At 41.9% G+C, this 18,198-nt stretch overlaps 2 protein-coding genes across 5 annotated transcripts; one reads left to right on the plus strand and one right to left on the minus strand.

Moving 5' to 3' along the window:
• Positions 1–380: 380 nt before the first annotated feature.
• Positions 381–10,059, minus strand: uba2 (ubiquitin-like modifier activating enzyme 2). Its single transcript, XM_035156174.2, has 17 exons — positions 9,793–10,059; positions 7,997–8,080; positions 7,762–7,832; positions 7,575–7,639; positions 7,382–7,482; positions 7,093–7,214; positions 6,909–6,976; positions 6,648–6,769; positions 5,992–6,091; positions 5,329–5,480; positions 4,988–5,081; positions 4,749–4,861; positions 4,375–4,530; positions 3,936–4,032; positions 3,294–3,399; positions 3,046–3,188; positions 381–1,615 (listed from the first exon to the last, which is right to left on the minus strand). Exons 1-17 carry the CDS (start codon positions 9,931–9,933, stop codon positions 1,377–1,379), a joined length of 1,974 nt encoding a protein of 657 aa, XP_035012065.1. The 5' UTR covers positions 9,934–10,059; the 3' UTR covers positions 381–1,376.
• A 2,680-nt stretch (positions 10,060–12,739) lies between these two features.
• Positions 12,740–17,342, plus strand: lcat (lecithin-cholesterol acyltransferase). 4 transcript variants are annotated; one of them, XM_035155883.2, is made up of 8 exons: positions 12,740–12,830; positions 13,303–13,493; positions 14,548–14,704; positions 14,942–15,057; positions 15,179–15,274; positions 15,725–15,949; positions 16,113–16,308; positions 16,614–17,342. In XM_035155883.2, exons 2-8 carry the CDS (start codon positions 13,343–13,345, stop codon positions 16,975–16,977), a joined length of 1,305 nt encoding a protein of 434 aa, XP_035011774.1. In that variant the 5' UTR covers positions 12,740–12,830; positions 13,303–13,342; the 3' UTR covers positions 16,978–17,342. The 4 variants fall into 4 exon arrangements, with proteins under 4 accessions (XP_035011774.1, XP_035011773.1, XP_035011776.1 ...); XM_035155882.2 differs by having other exon boundaries at positions 12,745–12,830; positions 13,175–13,493; XM_035155885.2 differs by having other exon boundaries at positions 12,772–12,830; positions 13,231–13,493.
• The last annotated feature ends 856 nt before the right edge of the window (positions 17,343–18,198 follow it).

Below are 18,198 nucleotides of genomic sequence, written 5' to 3' on the forward strand. Positions count from 1 at the left end.
GAAAATTAGTTTTTGACATATTTAAATACCAGACTGAAATCTGTGAATGTTTGCTAAAGAACTCATAACATTTTGGCTTTGATCTGGAGAAAGGGATGAATCTAGACTCTCACGTTGTGTTTTTATATAATTCTTTACTAATTTCCTAGGGAAAAATTCATGGTACTTGAGGAAATTTTGTTTTGGACATATTTATATTTATGAGTGTTCAGTTTGCTGCAGCCTGATATAATTTAAGTCGACTGTTGGGTCTTACTCTAGATTTACGTTCTACCGAGTGTACTTCTAGCTTTTTTAAATTAGATGATGTAATATATTCTATGTGCAAAAATTATTGGATTCCCAAGAAGTTTGTACAAACACGAAGACAAAACGAGACGTCTCTGCATTGTTGAATTTATTGTCATCACCAAATTGGTCCATCAGGCTCTTTCAGGCCATTTCGAGAACAGATCACAATGAAATAGGAAATTATGGACACAGACACAGGGGTTAGACTGGAGAAGACGACAGCCGGCGCTCGTCTGTTGCTCTCCGTCTGTCGTCTCGGAGCAGGACGCCGCTGCCGTCACACACAGTCCAGTTTAACTGCTGCAGAATGAAACAACGACTGAGTCTACTCCATCTCTGGTTCAGTCTTTAACTCGTATCACAAACTGTGACTTCTTCTTCTCAAACAGAATGACACAAATAAAAAGCCACGGTAACATGTTAACATTAAACTACTACGAGCCTGGATCTAAGCTGCTTGTGCTTAGTGGGAGACTTCGAAGAGAGACTCCACTGTGCTGCTGCTCCGTGGCCACAGACTGGGACAACGTGGCCCGTCTCCCCGTCTGCTCCCCTGTGATTTACCGACCAGGTCACGGACATCCACAGCAGCCTACTGAGCTAAAGTACGACAATCTGCAGACTCCTGGGTCTGTCGGTCTTCTACTGTCCCTTCACAACAAAGTGAGATCAACATCACATGATTTGGTTTTAACTGTCGTCACCTGACACACAAAGCACAAACACACCCTGATTTGTGTAGCATGAGAAATACAGTACGTTTATAAAAAAAATACAAAAAAATGCACTTGTTTTTACCATCAAGAGAAGCAGTTTATAGGGACGAGGAATGAATACAAAATAAGAAGTTGCATGTAATTTTCAAAACGTTTTTTTTAAAGTGTAGAATCTATTTACAGCCTCGTGTGGACAGCAGAGGGAATATGAAATCACAAACACAGAGCCGGGGAGGAGAGAGTGACGAGAGATAAAGCAGGGCAGTAAATTGTTCTTCATAAAACAGGTGGTTTTATTTTAAGCCTACTGTCAAAAACGACAAAACGTCCAAAGAGTTCTCAGTCCTTCAGAAGACAACGGGGGAGGGGCTAGTCCAGAGTGATGATGTCGTCGTCATTGTCGTCGTCATTATCGTCGTCATTATCGTCGTCATTATCGGCGGCGGCGCTCTTCTGCTCCGTCCGCAGGCGCTTGGTGGACATCTCGCCGGTTTCTGCGTCCGGGCGCTTCCGCTTGGTGCCGCTCGCCGTCGTTGCCGAGCTGGACGACATCGCTTCTTCCTCATCGGAGTCCACGATCATAAGGTCGTCGTCGTCCTCTGCTGGAGCTGAGGATCCACGATAAGAAATGGAAAATGTGAGCCAAATATTTTTGGCTAGTTGAAGCAACGATGAAAGATTAAATCAGACCAATATCAAAATACAGATCTGTGGTTTCTGATGAATCTTCACTATCCAGTGGGACAAAAAAATGAAAGAACATATGTAGACGTGCAGGTGACGTTACATGTTATAAATGTATTTTTATCACCTGCTACAACAGTGGGGCCAGTATTGTTTTTTTTATGAGACCTGGAGACAACTACTGAAGTGGAAACTACCACAAAAGTGTTTCTGAGAACTTTTTTTGTTTGTGTCGCAACCGGGAATGAGTCACAAAACTTTACAGGTGTTGAGTTGAGATGAGAAATGAAGGCAGAGTTCAAAGATGGGTGTGGCTAAGGAAATATTTACCTCCACCAAGGATGTTTTCATTGATTTGTTTGTCAGCAGATTTACTCAAAAACGACTCAATCGCTTTTCAAAGACTTGGTGGAGGCATCAACCAAGAAAGAACAAATTGTATTTTGGGGCAGATCCAGGACGTTTTCTCCTCACTTTCTTTAACATCATGAGATAAGTGAGCTATGTGCTCACTGAGTGAACTCCTAGTCTCGTAATGGTTACTGAGTACTTGGAATGTCAACATGATGACGATCTTTCTGACTGAAGTGATCACATCGCAAGATAATCTCTGGTTTTAACATCTGCCACTGTCCTATTATGGTTCAGTTTCAAACATTTAAAATACGAGTACGTTTTTGCCACCTGGCCGAATCTATGTAGAGTGAGAATTTCCAGGAAGCAACTTAAAACAATTCATTTAAAAACTGCATTTGCATTAAAAGGAGGCTGATGGAAAACATCTTTGTTATAAACAAACAAGAGGAAACAAGATCAGAGTTTAAAAACTGAGTTGTTCCTTTTGAAAGTCATCTAACACAAATGTGCTCTTGCACGTATTTGATTGCAGATAACGTCGCATTGTGTTGTGGCAAAAACTGGGCAAGTTACTGCAGATATAAGAGTTGAATGACTCTTCTACAGTTGCTCCTCACATGTAGGGTTAACATTGGTCCGACCACATTCCTGCTTTAGAAGAAGTGAGCGATGTGAAGAACTTAACTGCTGCATCTACTCCTTTGACATGGGAGAGCGTGGGTGAACGTGGAACAATAACGGCTGCAAAACACGTTGAACCTGAGATACAAGTCAGTTCGGTCCAGTGCTTCACATCTAAAAATCGTTTTCACACGATACTGAGGAATCCGATCTCAGTACAAATGACGGAGTCCAGTAAAAACACCGTACGGCATTAATACGGTACAGCACGTTCTGCACATCCCTGCTCATTCCCCCCCCTCTCTCAATCAAACCAATCATTATCTCTGTAATTTAACTCCAAGAAAAATGATTAAGTTCCCTCCTTCCTGCTCACCTTTCGAGGAAGTGGACGGCTGGGCGGAGTCCTTGTTGCCGTTGGTGATGTTGTTATCCTCCTTCTGGCTGCTCTGAGGGGGCGGGGCTTTGTCTGGGGCTTCACCTACAACCTCAAATTCCACATCCCGCTCTAGCTCCTCACTGCAGACAAACAAAGACAATAGTGCATAATGTTAGGTTCACTCACTGGAGTAGCATCAGTGAAACACGATCCATGGAGGCATTCGTATGTTCCGATCCACATACGTGTGCAGGACGTTGACGAGGAGGGTGTAGTCCTGCAGGAAGTCATCAACTTGCAGGCGGCTGCCGTTACGGATCCCAAAGTCAGCAAGAAATTTGCTGTTGTTGGCTGTTAGGACAGGATGAGAATTACACACACGCCCAACAAGTGAAGCAGTTGCAGTGCTACACATGTGAGGAGAAGCTGGTATTTATTTCCACTTCTGAACACCCTCGTGTGTCCACCACGTTTTTTAAGACAGTAAAACACGATACGTTTCCACATTTCTATAAAGATTTGGTTACATTACTTCGTTCTCATCTGCTCGTTTTGAATTTTATCATTACAACACAACACAAAAAAGAGTTTAAAGTAGTTATTGCATCAGCAGAGATGCTTTTCTCTTAATGCTCTTTTTATCTCCGACTGAGCAGCATAGCTCTAGACTGGTTCACAGAAGCTGTCAGAGCGCCCCCATGTGTCCAGATGACTCCATCATCAACAATGATAAATATTTCCCATGTTTAACATTTATTTTCTTACTTTCTCGGCTTCATTTAAGTTCAGCCAAAGCATGTGACTAATAATAGTAAAAGGGTAAACATCGTAAACATTATTTAAATGATATTTAAGCCGTTAATAGTCTTTTTTCCATTTATCCTCACTTTCTGTCTCTCCTTCCTCTGAGGAGATGAGGATGGTCCCTTTTCCATCTTCTATCTGAACGTCTGGAGCCACCATGCCGAACCTCTCCTTCAGGATCTGAGCACATACACAAAAACCTTAGACCCACAACAAGGCAACAGTAAAATCTCCCCTGTGGATCCATAGCAACAACAACTGCCTTGTACCAACGCTGTGTTTAAGTTTTATATGGTGCATGAAATACAAGAATTCCCCTGGTTCCTTCGGTTATATAATTGCTTTTTACTGCAGAACTGAACTATCATCCGATGTAAGGATGTAGATTAAATACAATATTGACATACTTTCTTATCAAATCAATTTCCAGACTTTAAACCGAAACAACGGTGTAGCTTTAAGAGAGTTTTCATGTTCAGGGTTCAGGTCGTTGTGCGTAAGAAATACAGATAATCACATTACCCTGTCCTGCAGAGAGAGGACCGTGGTTTTGTGGACGTTGAGTTTGACTGTGACTTCAGGTTTGCTGGCGCAGACGTAACAGTTGGCGCACGGCGGATCCAGGATACACGGGACCAGCAGTTTCTTTCTGAGGTTGGGACATTTGTTCAGGAAGATCTGGAGATGAGGCAAATAACGGCGATGTTTTGAGGGGAGCGAAGGAAAACAAAAGGGTATTATCACATAACTATACAAAAAAGATGCAAGATTCACCATTTTCATAATAATTTTCGTTTACAAATTGGGTGATCGCCACAACTCCTGCCAGTTGACTAAAAAACCAGTTCCTGGCAGATAGCTGGTTTATTTTAACCAGTTACAGTCACTGAACTAACCGTGCGACAGGATTCCATTTCCCCCGACAGGACCTTCAGCGCCTCCAGTACGATGAGTCCAGCAATGATCGCGTTGGTTGTGGCGATAGCTGGGATGATGTTTCCCGCCATGGCTGAAACAAAACAACAAATAAATCTATTTGCGTTCGATCAGAGACATTTATCAGAGTGTGTACTGGTCGTGAGATCAGTCAAACTACTTCAGATGATTCACAATGTGAATGAGACAACGAACTTACATTTGACATCGAAGCGACTCTTCATGTTCATGCTGAAGATGTGCATACGAAGGTTTGCTGCTGAAGTGACAAAGTCCATGGCCGGAGGGTCGTCCTGACAAGAGGAGACAGTAAAGGCATCAAACTCACGAGATGTACAGAACATCTACGTGTGTCACTGACATTTCACTATGGTTTTTATTCTCTAGAAAGAAATGGTCAACCAATTCAGTTTCTTTTTTCCTGAACCCCTGAAAGATCTACATGATTCTCTGTGTTTGTTTACAAACATTATCCTTCTCAGATTTTAACACCTAGTCTGAAAACATGCTCCAGTTAGTTAGTTAGTGTTGGTGTGTTACCTTGTCCCAAACCAGCTCGGCTCCTGCCTCCTTCTCCTTCAGCTGTGAGCGCAGAGTCTCCACGCTGTGCTTGAACAGCTGGCAGTTACCCCAAACACCCAGAACCTGCTGGTCCTTCAACCCGGAACCTGGAGTCTCCTCCTGAGGACACGCTGAGCCAAACAGAAACACAGATAAACATACTGACACAAATACTTTGAGCCAAGAGAAAGACAAACTGGATGTGTTGAGATGTGGCTATTACAGCTATTACTGCTGGCAAGGCTAAAATGTTAATAATCATCAAGATATTTAAAGTATGTAGGTTTACAAAAAACCTTTAAACTCCAACATACTTGTATTTCTTCTGTTTGATTAGAATTCACTACTTGGCAAGAACTTAAACTGATTAGATTAGTCTGCTGAACTTTAACTACATTTGACAGAATAGTAAACTTCTTGCCTTGCTTTTACAATTTGGGTTTATTGGTGAGTCACATATGACTGTATTGTTTTTCCATAGAGTTGTATTCCACATATTTCCCTGTATATGCCTGGTTTAACATAACGACCTTGGACTTACATCTTAATAGTGTCCGTCTGTCCCTCCTCAGAAGACATCAAGTCAGCTCGAACCAGTAAAACCAATCGTAACTTTCTGACACAAGCGTGTAACAGACGTACCTCTGTTCTCGAGCTGCTGCCAGTCGAGAGGTGTCGGAGCTTTCCTCTTCTTCCACAGCTTGTCCATGGTCAGCAGGTACATGATGTCGTCCTTAAAAAGCTGGAGAAGACAGACAATTAGAACAGACCCCATTTTGTTTATCGTGGAAATAAACTAAATATGTAAAATTAGAAATGCAAAAAATTCGAATGCAGTGTTTAACGTTTAAATTGCTTGTTGTGCTTTGACATGTAGGAACACGAGCAGTGTTCTTATGTTCCACATTGTTACATCTGTTTATCATGTTAAGAGATAGAGTAACTATAATATATTCTTATACTGCTTTGAAGCTGGTGGTAATTTAGCAAAGGCCAGTGTATATTTTAAAAACCATTTCACTTGGTGTCTAATTTAACTCTGCATGTCTGAGACAGACTGAAGAATCCCAGGAGAAAACATATCTCAGTTTTCTAACAAACTATGAAAGAGATCAGTCAGGTCTGAGTTATGGATTTATTCTCATCCATGTTATCAACATGCAAATGGAAATTAAACTTCAGAGTATTATTTGCATTTGTTACATCTCTGTCACACACACACTAGAATTGTGTATATGAAGTAAATCTCCAAGTCTTCAAGTGAAACTGCCCAACCACTTCGATTATCAGACGGTTACCTTGTTAAAGAGCTTGACGGGGTCGTACCCAGTGGAGCGGGCCCATTCCTTGGTGGAGACACGCTTGATGTCCCCGTCCTTTTCAGAAGCTGTGGCACGAGCGGCAGTCTCCTCTGGCTTCCCTGTGAACAGGACACAAGTTTCACACAACGTAGGATGAGCATAACACCTATAATGCGATCTTCAATTTCTGTCTCAAATGAAGTGAAGATAAGAGCTGAAGGAAATACAACAGCATGAAAGCAATGTACTGTCACTCACATGCAGCCTCTGGGTCAGCTGTGTCAGGTGACACCTCTTGATCTGCGTCCTCTTCTCCAAACAGCTGACTGCGTGGACAGACAATGGAAAAGGACCATTAGCAGTGTATTGACCTCTGTTGTTATTTAAATATTACTATTGTCATGTCAATCACATACATTCTACGTTAACACGTAGAACTTACTTGAAGAGATACTTGGCCCAGACGATGCAGTGGATGGGCTCGGACGGCGTGTTTCTTATGGTGCATCCTGGGAAGGTCTTCTGGGTGGGCTTAGGTTGGCACTCGTAGCACTCGGTCATTCCCTGGGGAAGGAAGAGAGTGTGGATGGGAAGGAATAATGGAAGGGGAATAAAACATTAGGAAAGGAACAAGTCAAGATGAGATATTCACTGTCTTCCTGATATCTTCTATTCAGGATAGGATAGTGATTCAGTGGATTTGAATCTTAATTAAGCTGTTCATGTTCTACCTTCTTGATGACGGTGACTTGTCCCAGGTAACCTGCTGTGCCGCTCTCTATCAAAGGGATATCAGCTGCCAAACACATCCTGTTCACATGGTTACGGGCCGCTACGGAGACAAAAGGTGTTTCATATTCCTCATTATTCAAAATGTTGGCAGAAATAAAAGAAGTAAAGGTCGTGAAGGTCGGACGAGGATACCTCTGTTATCCAGAGCATTCATCACCAGCACGAACTTCCTGAAAAACTCCACGTTGTAGTCGGCGCTGTTCAAAAAAACAAAAAATCATCAATCAAATGAACGTCCATCACTTTAAAAAGGTAGAAATACAAATTATTCAATTCATTAAATTAGTAAAAAAAAGGGACAAATAAGAAAGAAACTGACTTCATGACGCTGTCGTGGTAGGCAACTATATTCGCACTGGGACAGAACTGCAGGGCGCTCTCCTTCGCCACCTGCACAAAAAACAACAGAGAAATAAAGTGAACAACTGGGGCAGAGACAAAGATTTAGTGTAACAGAAAACACAGGGATTTCAAAGTGCTTTACATAACAGTGTCTGTTCCAACCAGATTTAAAACCACCGCAGGCAGCCGGCTGGCTCCCGGTGTTTACATACCTGAGCTTTAGACTTGCCAACATGCTTCTTCTGGAAGAGGAACTGACGATTCAAGTTGCTGACATCGATGGTGTCCAAGTCAATCTGCCAAAAGACAAGGGTTGTGCCGCTAGTCAGGTTTACATGTAATGTAATACACTTAACAGCCAAGAGCTGTCAAATTGTCACTCACACAAATGCAACTTCACAAAATGGGGATATGTTTTGTACAATTACAACATAGATAGCTGCTGCTGCATGTGATAAACAAATAAAGGATGACGATTGGAAGCCTCAGTTATATTTAAAAATGCTCCTGGAAATGACGAGTTCATTCCCAGATTCAAAAATAGTCTCAAGAGGAGAGGACAGTGGCTTTTATTACCACTTCAAGGTTATAAAAATATGAGCCCTTAACAAGTGAAGGTCGTCATTGTGAGATAAGACCTTTGTCCAAACGATCAATAAGTAATAATAAGTCATCTCTGCTGTTAAAGCTCACAAACAAGCTCATCACTCTTTGGCAGAACTCGTTTCAGGTTCATTGCACATTTAAAAATAAATCAACTACAAAGTGCCCTGAGGCTACGTTTTTCTTTTCCTCTTTCATTCTCCTGTTACTGACTTTTTAATTTCCTCCTTTCACACGAGACTGATTCCTCTGCAACAGCCCTGCAGGTCCCTCAGTAGGTTTATAATAAGGGTCAATAAAGCACATTTATTTTTATCGTGCGCGTCTGCGTTTTAAATGCAGTAGGTCAGAGCTGCTAATAATAATAATAATAATAATAATAATACATTGTGTGAGTAGAGCACATTAAACCAAGGTCAACGACACTAAACATAAACAGAAAGCAGGTAAAAGTGAATAACTATCAATATAATATACAGATCATAAAAACACAAAGATATAAGATACACGTCATAATCAAATATAAAAAAGCTGTTATTGCCCTACAGGTATTAGTGTCGTGTATATATATTAATCTATTTTAACACTTGTTTTAGGATTTATTATTCTATTTGTCTGCCTCGTACTCCGTGATGTATTTTAGTGTGTGTATTTAAGAGTATTGAATATTAGAGGTTTTACCATCTGACTTTAGTTAAGACTCTTGTGTTGATGCTGCTTGTCACCTAATTACAAGCTGCCTGACATGAAACTAATTGTTGTTGTGTGTTAGTTGCATCGTTAATTGACAGTGAAGACTAATTGATCCTCTGCCCCCCCCCTGGGAATCCACGAGACACCACTTCTTCCATATCTTAAACTCAGAGAGAAGATGTGTCACAGGATGAATATCAACTCTTTCCTGTTGGTTTTCATTATAAAAGCATAAACCAGTTCACCAGTGACTTTCAGGTACATGAGCCCCAGTGACAGCTCGGGCTGCACGTTTCACTGTTCACCATGAAAACCTGTTTCCCAACACGAGTAAAACCGTTTAAACCTCTCATCAGGATACTGTGACTGCAGTTTATCATGAAGTGAGTGTATGATAAAGTGTGTTAGCATCCGACAAGCTAACAGTCACAACACAAAGAAGTTCCCAGGCTAACTTCGCGGTGCTAATGGCGCCAAATGCTTCGCTACGACAGTTTTAATCCCCATCACGTCGGGCTCCGTCTATACACCGACGCAAAGACACAGCCAATCCCACCGGGACCGGACACACTCTGTATATTTGACTGCTTTCAATGCCACGTCTCAGGAATTAGTCGGAGCCCGCACACCTCCGTGCAGCACAAAGACCTAGCATGATAGCTAGCTAGCTAACCGGCTAGCACACACACACACACACACAGACGTGACGGACCACTTCGATGTTCTTGAAGCCGGTGAGGACGAGGTTCTTCAGCAGCTCGCAGCCGATTCCTCCCGCTCCCACCACCAGCACCTTGCAGGTGGCGAGCGAGTCCGCCAGCTCCCTGCGGAGGGAACCCACCAGTTGGACCATGTCGAGCGGCTGGAGACACAAGTGGAGGCGGCGACACCGGGATGCTAACAGCTAGCTTCTCCTTGCAGAAACCCCCGACCACTTCCGGGTTCTCTTCTTCTCTGTGAGAACTCCGAGGCGCTCAACAACCAATGGGATGTCTCAGCGCCCTCTTCCGGATAGTGTGGAACTGCTCCTTTAAATACGTTTAATACGTTTATTATTGTTATTGTTAGTATTACTGTTGTTATTATCTTTCTTTGAGATTATATTAAGGATAACTATGTAGTTAGGTAAAATTTAAAATTTTGAATAGACATTTATCCAACACAGAATTTCCAACATAAAAGATTTAATCAGAATGAAAACTCGTGTACTTTCTGTGAGAGGAACATTGAGACCGTGGAACAGGTTTTCTTTCAGTTTGTTCCTGCTGTAGAATGTTAGTGTTCATTTCAGAGTTGGCTCCAGTTTAAAAATGTAAGGATGCCCCCTCTACTCACACACTAAATAACCTGATTGTGTTATGGAAGAATGAACTAAAGATATTTAGCTAAATCTGTACAATGCATGACAGACAAAAATGCCCTGAAACTTTTTTCGTGACTGAACTTGTTCGTGCTCATTGAATAAGAGCCCTCAGTTACTTATTTTAATGGTTGTCTTCTGATTATAGTCTTCTCTATGCTTTGCTCTTTAACTTGATAACCAACCCACCAGTGAATAGAGACAGTATGTTCAGTCCTTGTCAATATTGAATAGGACAGAGCAGCCTACAATTAAAAAAAAGGCTCTGTTTGTCATGATATGGATTTTTAAGAACGTGTGTGTGTGTGTCTGTGTGTGTGTCAGAGTACAGCAAACATGAATCACGATGCCCTGTGATGTGGGTCAAGTTTCACCATTGAGTCTAGTTTTGTCAGACTCGACCCAAAGCAAGCACAACTGTGGATGTAGTGTCCGTCCAGCTGTCGAGAATAGAAACTTGGTGAGAGCACTGAAAATGAATTGTTTATAATGTATTGGGTTATTTATAACTTTGGTGGATTATATGAACAAAAAAAAATCCCAGCACAATAAATGGGTTAATCAATAAACATCGATTTGTCTGTGTCTGACACATCCAGTGCACAGGTCAGATACACATCCAGAGAAAATCACTATTCACACTCCATCAGTAGGAAGAATCATTTGTTGAACAGCTGAACATCATCTGGAGTATTAGTATTATATTGTTATAAAGAAAAGAAAAATTAAAGACCAAATGATCTGATTCATAAATTAATCTACGGACGCAGTAAACACGTCATCGTTATTATTCTTATAAGCAGCCGTTTGTTGGTGTGAATAAAAATCAGTTATCAGTTGACTGGATCTTAGTACCTTGAGATCCTTATTGTTCAGGAACTCGTCGACGATGGACTTGGACTTCCTCTCGATCTCCTCCTCAGACCAAGCAGGTCTGGACAACAGGCTCAGGTTTCACTGATCATTTTTTTTATAATAACAACTAGTCCGTCAGCGCTGAAACAGAATGGTTACACAAGTAGTCTCTGTCTCTCAGTGACTGTATACAGAGATGATCAGTGACTGTATATAGAGATGATCAGTGACTGTATATAGAGATGATCAGTGACTGTATATAAAGATGATCAGTGACTGTATATAGAGATGATCAGTGACTGTATATAGAGATGATCAGTGACTGTATATAGAGATAAGATAATTGACTTGTTTTAATATCTAATAAAAGAGATGAGACATTATCATTACATTACATTACATTTCATTTAGGTGACGCTTTTATCCAAAGCGACTTACAATAAGTGCATTCAACCATGAGGGTACAAACCCAGAACAACAAGAATCAAGAAAGTACAATTTCTTCAAAAAAGCAAAACTACAAAGTGCTATAAGTAAGTGCCATTTTAAGTGCTACTAAATTGTTAGTTTTATTCAAGGTATAGTCGGAAGAGGTGTGTTTTTAGTTTGCGGCGGAAGATGTATCAAGTGTAAACCATCTTCTTCCCACGGGATCTACAATTTGAAATGGAGTCAGTGAATCTCACACTGAGCAGGAAGCTGTTCCAGACACGATTTGGCCGTAACTGAAAAAGTTTCCCTCCAAGTTTCCCTGGAAACCTTTGTTTTCCAGTTTGGTTGCTGGTACAACTAAAGGTTTTTGATCAGCTGATCTCAGGCGCCTGGCTGGGCTGTAAGTAAAACAAAAAGAAAGACAAAGCTATAATACATCCTGAAACCAAACTGTGGATGTCCTGGTAATAAGACTTTTAAATATATTCTAAATGTAATAGGGGAATGCTACAAAAACTGAGGTGATATTACAAGAGCTTCTGGAGTGAAATATGTTTTTTGCTGTCACAATAAGAATTTATGCCCTGTGGACTAATGAAGGGATTATAACTATAATCAGTTTCCTGCTGAGGCCTCCTACGTTACTGCTGCTGCTCTGTAACCATGGCAACAGTGAGACGTGATGACGTTTCAACATGCTGCCTTCATGTGCTGCCAGGATCTTTTTAGTTTTCGGTTTAATTTGGGTATTTTGTGGCTAAACTAGACACACGGGGCAGGTTAAATCGTATATTTAAAGGTTGAAAGAAAATGAAAGAGTTGATTATTAATTGCAACCCGTAACAATTAGTATTACACATTTCTTCCTCTTACTTGTGGGTCTGTAGAATTAAAAAGGTTTTTGCATTATTTTCTGGAACATAATACTCAAATACAAATAAGTTTATAATCTGATATCATAGTCTGTGTTATTCTTGAAAACAATCGTTATTTCCTCATTAAAGCTCTGAAAGTTTGGGGTTTACGAGGAGCTTGAACGCAGCACCAGCGGAGAGTACTCTGTTGTTTCGGCCTCTCACAGCTGGAACAGAACTTTTCTTTATGTAAGTATATTATTTATTTATTTATACTGTAAATACAACATCTGTTTTTATTTAACCAGAACTGTAAAGTCAGTGCACATTAAACATTAAACATCTGTTGATAAATGTTTTTCTTGGGAAAAACAGCTGTTTTTTGTGTGAGAATAAATCTCCTCTTGTCAGTGCTCCCTGTCAATCATTGACAATGTGTTGTGAGAATAAATACGTGTGATTGTGAAGAATCAATAGGGCAACGAGTAAACCTGAGTCTACGCGTTTTATTGGTCCGTTTGTCCGCGTGAGTGTGCGTGTGGGCGTGCGCGTGGGCTGATGAATATTTGGCTTGTTATTCGGTGTGCGTGCAGCAACAGTTTCACTCAGGTCAAACATGCTGTGACTCTCTGACCCGGAGCGGATACAGTTCTACAGGGGACCAGGTGATAAAGGTCTGATCTTCCTCCTCCTCCTCCTCTTCCTCCTCCTCGTCCTACAGACCGACCCTGTCATTCATTCATTGGCTGGTGGAAGGAATCATGGTCTCCTCTGTGCACCTCTGCTCGGTGCTGCTGGTTGGGATCCTGCTGGTCCTTCATCACTCCTCAGGGTTCTGGATTGTAAATGTTGTGTTCCCGCCCAACGCCAAAACCAGAGTCCTGAGCAACAGCACTCCGCCACTCATCATCGGTAAGTGTGTGTCTGAATGGGCCCCTGAAACACCATGTGTCACCCGGGCTGTTTTCATTGAAAATCTATTTGGAAATATGCACCAAAAAAATGTAGCACCAACCGACAAGGTCTTTAATTTACCTACCTAGCTACTTATAGATCGACTGACCAACCTACCCACTGATCTACATACCTATAGACCGACTGACCAACTGACCGACCAACCTACCTGCCTACCCACCTACCTACCTACCTGCCTACCTACTGATCTACATACCTATAGACAGACAGACCAACTGACCCACCAGCCTACCTACCTACCTACCTGCCTACCGATCTACCTACCCAAAGACCGACTGACGGACCGATCAACCTACTGACCTACCTACGAATCTACACACCTACTGACCTATCTACCTACCTACCTACCGATCGATCTACATGCCTAATGACCGACTAACCAACTGAACGAGCAACCTACCTACCTATAAACCGACTGACCAACTGATCCACTTACCGACCTACCAAACTCCTGACCTATCTCTCTCTCTCTCTCTCTCTCTCTCTCTCTCTCTCTCTCTCTCTCTCTCTCTCTCTCTCTCTCTCTCTATCCGACTGTGTATTGATGTCCAAGCAGTGTGTGTGTGTTACACTCTGTACATTCGACCCTGTACGTTACTGTTTGTGTCCTTCTTATCTACACTCAGGGTTTAAAGGCACAAAGGGCCCAAACATGACAGAGGGTTCATGCTCCGCACTTCAGCTGTTTGGGTTTTACTCTGTCCAGCTTTGTAAAGACCACGAATGTTTCCATGAAACCAATTTTCCGGTCATTCCTCAATGTTACTGCACAGATCCTGGCTCCAAATGTGCAAGATGGCAACGATCACATACAGGATATTTTGGCTCCATTTCTAAAAAGTGAAGGAAGTGAAGATGTGTCGTCCATCTTTATTTGGGACACACGTTGGGAGAAACTGACCCACAGTTTACTTAATCTTTCTCTCTGATGTGATTTATATATGTGTGTGTGTGTGTGTGTGTGTGTGTGTGTGTGTGTGTGTGTGTCCAGTACCAGGGAACTTGGGGAACCGCCTGGAGGCCAAGTTAAACAAACCCACGCTGGTCAGCTGGATGTGCTACAAGAAAACTGAACACTGGTTCCCCCTGTGGATCGACCTCAACATGTTCATGCCGATAGGTGTAGACTGCTGGATTGATAACATTAGGTAACACTGATTGACCCTTAATGTCCGTCCTCTATCTCTATTACCTTTCACCCTCAAGCTGCTGAATGAAACATTTCCCTTTGCTCCACATCTGTGTTTTTCCAGGGGCGACAGCAGATGTTGTGAAATATTTCCTGACCCTTACTCAGAAATTGAAGTCATTCAAATTCTTATTCTTTGTCAGATAATATGAAAGTCACATGTGGATTAGTATGAATGTCCATGTGTGTGCCCTAGACTTGTTTACGACAGGACGAGCCGGCGGTCATCTAACTCACCGGGGGTGCAGGTGCGAGTCCCAGGATTTGGGCAAACGTTTCCCATCGAGTTTCTTGACTATAACAAACTGGCCGGTGAGAGAAACACTTGTGTACTGGTGGATTAACAGGGGGATTAGTTGACATATTTACATGAATTTGTTTGATAAATGACAAAAGATCTCACAAACATTTTGCTGGGCTTTTTCTCTTGCAGGTTATTTTTACACGATGGTTCAACATCTGGTCAACGTGGGCTACACACGAAATGAGACCATCCGAGGAGCACCGTACGACTGGAGACTAGCTCCTAGTAAGGGACATAAACACACACTCACACACACACTCGTTATTACCGGTTTATTGAAAAGTCATCACACGTCTCAACCAGAGGAAATATGTCTCATAAATATAAACATATTGATTTGTGCAGCTTGCAATCAGAATTAAAATCTCAGTAAATGATGCAAACCCACAGAAGATTATGAACCTATGATCTAAATTCAGAAATCTAGCAACTTCAGACAACAATGTGTTTTTCTAAAGAGTTGGTGGAGACCAAAACTTTGCTAAAAGAAGAAAAAGTGTTGCTTTTTGTGCTTTATGTAAACAGGCAGCCATGTGTTGCCAGTAATAGCCACATAGCAATTACTGTGGGTTTCTCCATCTTGTTGTGACATTCTAGATGATAATAAGGAGGAGGAATACCTTGAGTGTACTTTTACTTATTAAAGTCCCTGCCTCCTGTCACCTCTCCTCGTAGATGAGAATGAAGAGTATCTCACGAAGCTGAAAGACCTGGTGGAGGAGATGTACGACCAGTACCAGCATCCTGTTTACCTGCTGGGACACAGCATGGGCTGCCACTACGTCCTCTACTTCCTCAACCACCAGCCTCAGGCCTGGAAGGACAAGTTCATCAGGGGCTTCATCTCCCTGGGAGCTCCATGGGGGGGCGCTGTTAAAGCACTTAGGGTCATGGCATCAGGTAACGTAAAGTACCAGGAGCAGATTACAATACAATAGAAGACAATCTGTACTAGCTCTAACTACCTGGGCCCTGGTTTGATTCAGTATTTCATATTTGATTTATTCATTCGTGCATGTTTTGCACATTGGAAACTTCTTCCTTATGTGTGTTTTCACCGCAGGAGAGAACGACGGCATCCCGATGATTTCCAACATCAAGATCCGTGAGGAGCAGAGGATGACAACAACGAATCCCTGGATGCTGCCGTCTGACAAAGCCTGGCCCAAGGACCACGTGTTCATCTCCACGCCGACCCTCAACTACACCAACCAGAACTATCACCAATTCTTCAAGGACATCAGCTTTGAGGATGGCTGGTAAATAACGGCTTTGATATTACTGCGTTTGAAACCTTTCGTGGCTCTCGAGGAAGCTGTGGAAATCGAATCAGTTACCTTATGTGATGTCACTTGAGTCAGCGTTGGTTGAAGCTGGAAACTACTGCCAGACTCTTTTCAGGTCACTATAGAGCTGAAGGGAACTGCAATATAATGATAAGTGATAATCTTCTGAGGGTTCGTCACTAGAATCGACCATTTCAACGATCATAAAAACAAAAGTCATAACATAAGCCGTCATCCTCTTCATTTAATAAACCCCTCATCCCCCCTGTTGTTTTCAGGTACATGTGGGAGGACACCAAGAACCTCACGGGCGATCTCATCCCACCTGGTGTGGAGGTGTGGTGTATGTACGGCGTGGGGCTTCCCACTCCGATAACGTACATTTACGACGATGATTTTCCCAACGTAGACCCGGTGGACTTTGTTTACGCCGATGGGGACAACACGGTGGACAGCTTCAGCATGAGCCTGTGCAAGCGTTGGGTGGGGCAGCAGGAGAAGCCCGTCCACGTGACGGAGTACAGAGGCTTGACCCACCTGGATATTGTGTTCCACGAAAAGGTGATCAACCAAATCCAGAACATCCTGGAGGGCAAATCAGACACACCCGAAGAAGTAGATGTCCGATTTGGAACTGAGTAGCAAATAAAGGCAAAACCCGACACATCCACACACACTGTAGCTCCTACATGTTTAAACACCCCCGTCATGGTCCATGTTAGTGCAACAAACTAATCTGGACTTGTAACTTGTCCCTGACCCCCCAGCAGATAACTGTGACCCCCTTATCTAAACTGTATGCTTAGTTTAACTGTTTATTTATGTTCCATAGTCTATTTTGTTGTGTCTAACCCACACAGTCTGTTGTTTAACCTTATATCTGGTGGCGGTCACGGTCAGATATACAGTGTTAAACATCATTATAGTTACAAACGTAAAAATAAGGTTATTTCAAATGATGCTTTCTTTCTTTCTGTTTTTGTATGTGTATTATTTACATACAACTCTAAAATCGTAGCTATTAAATGTTAAAATAAATAGCTTGCCACACACACACACACACACACACACACACACACACACACACACACACACACACACACACACACACACACACACACACACACACACACACACACAGCAAGGGACAGATAAAATTGATTATAAATGCTCTCTATTGTTCATAAGATTGACAAAGAAGGAAAGAAAAGACATCACTGTATATGACATCATTGCAATATTTCTGTTAGGATTTATACATTTTTAGGTGTATGTAAAAAAAATGAAAAGGTGATCATCAAATGATGTTGCTTGTTTAAACCAGTGATGTTAAACTATACATTTGATCGTACAAGTAAAATGTTGCTTTGTAAACATATTATAATAAAAGATCTATGTACCAAAGGTCAGCTGTGGTCAGTGATCCAGTGCGATGTGTACATTTGCAAGTGTCAGTGTGTTGAGTTCTCTCGACCACCGTATAAACCAGACCACTGTGAATTCATCCACGTGCAGAGGAATGCTTCCACATGCAATACAAATAAAAGGTTTCCTTTATTTTTCCTCAAATTAAGTTAATGTATGTGTTCACGTGCTCGTGCAATAAAGTTGATCATGTTTCCAAATGCTCAAAAGCCACCAATGCAACGGCACCAGGCAGAGACAAGAGAACTAAGAATTTCATTGCATTGATAACTTGTTTATTTCTGCATAATGACAATAAAGCTTTTGAACCCTTGAGCCTTGTCCTTACAAGAGTACGTTCCTTTGTGGGGGAGTTGGACCTCGTTTAATGTAAAGTAACAACAGCAGCACTTTACTCTCCTCCACACTGGTCATCTACTAACAGGACAAGCTTCCTGC

The sequence above is a fragment of the Hippoglossus stenolepis genome, chromosome 5 (assembly GCF_022539355.2).
Source record: "Hippoglossus stenolepis isolate QCI-W04-F060 chromosome 5, HSTE1.2, whole genome shotgun sequence".
Classification (NCBI taxonomy): Eukaryota; Metazoa; Chordata; class Actinopteri; order Pleuronectiformes; family Pleuronectidae; genus Hippoglossus; species Hippoglossus stenolepis.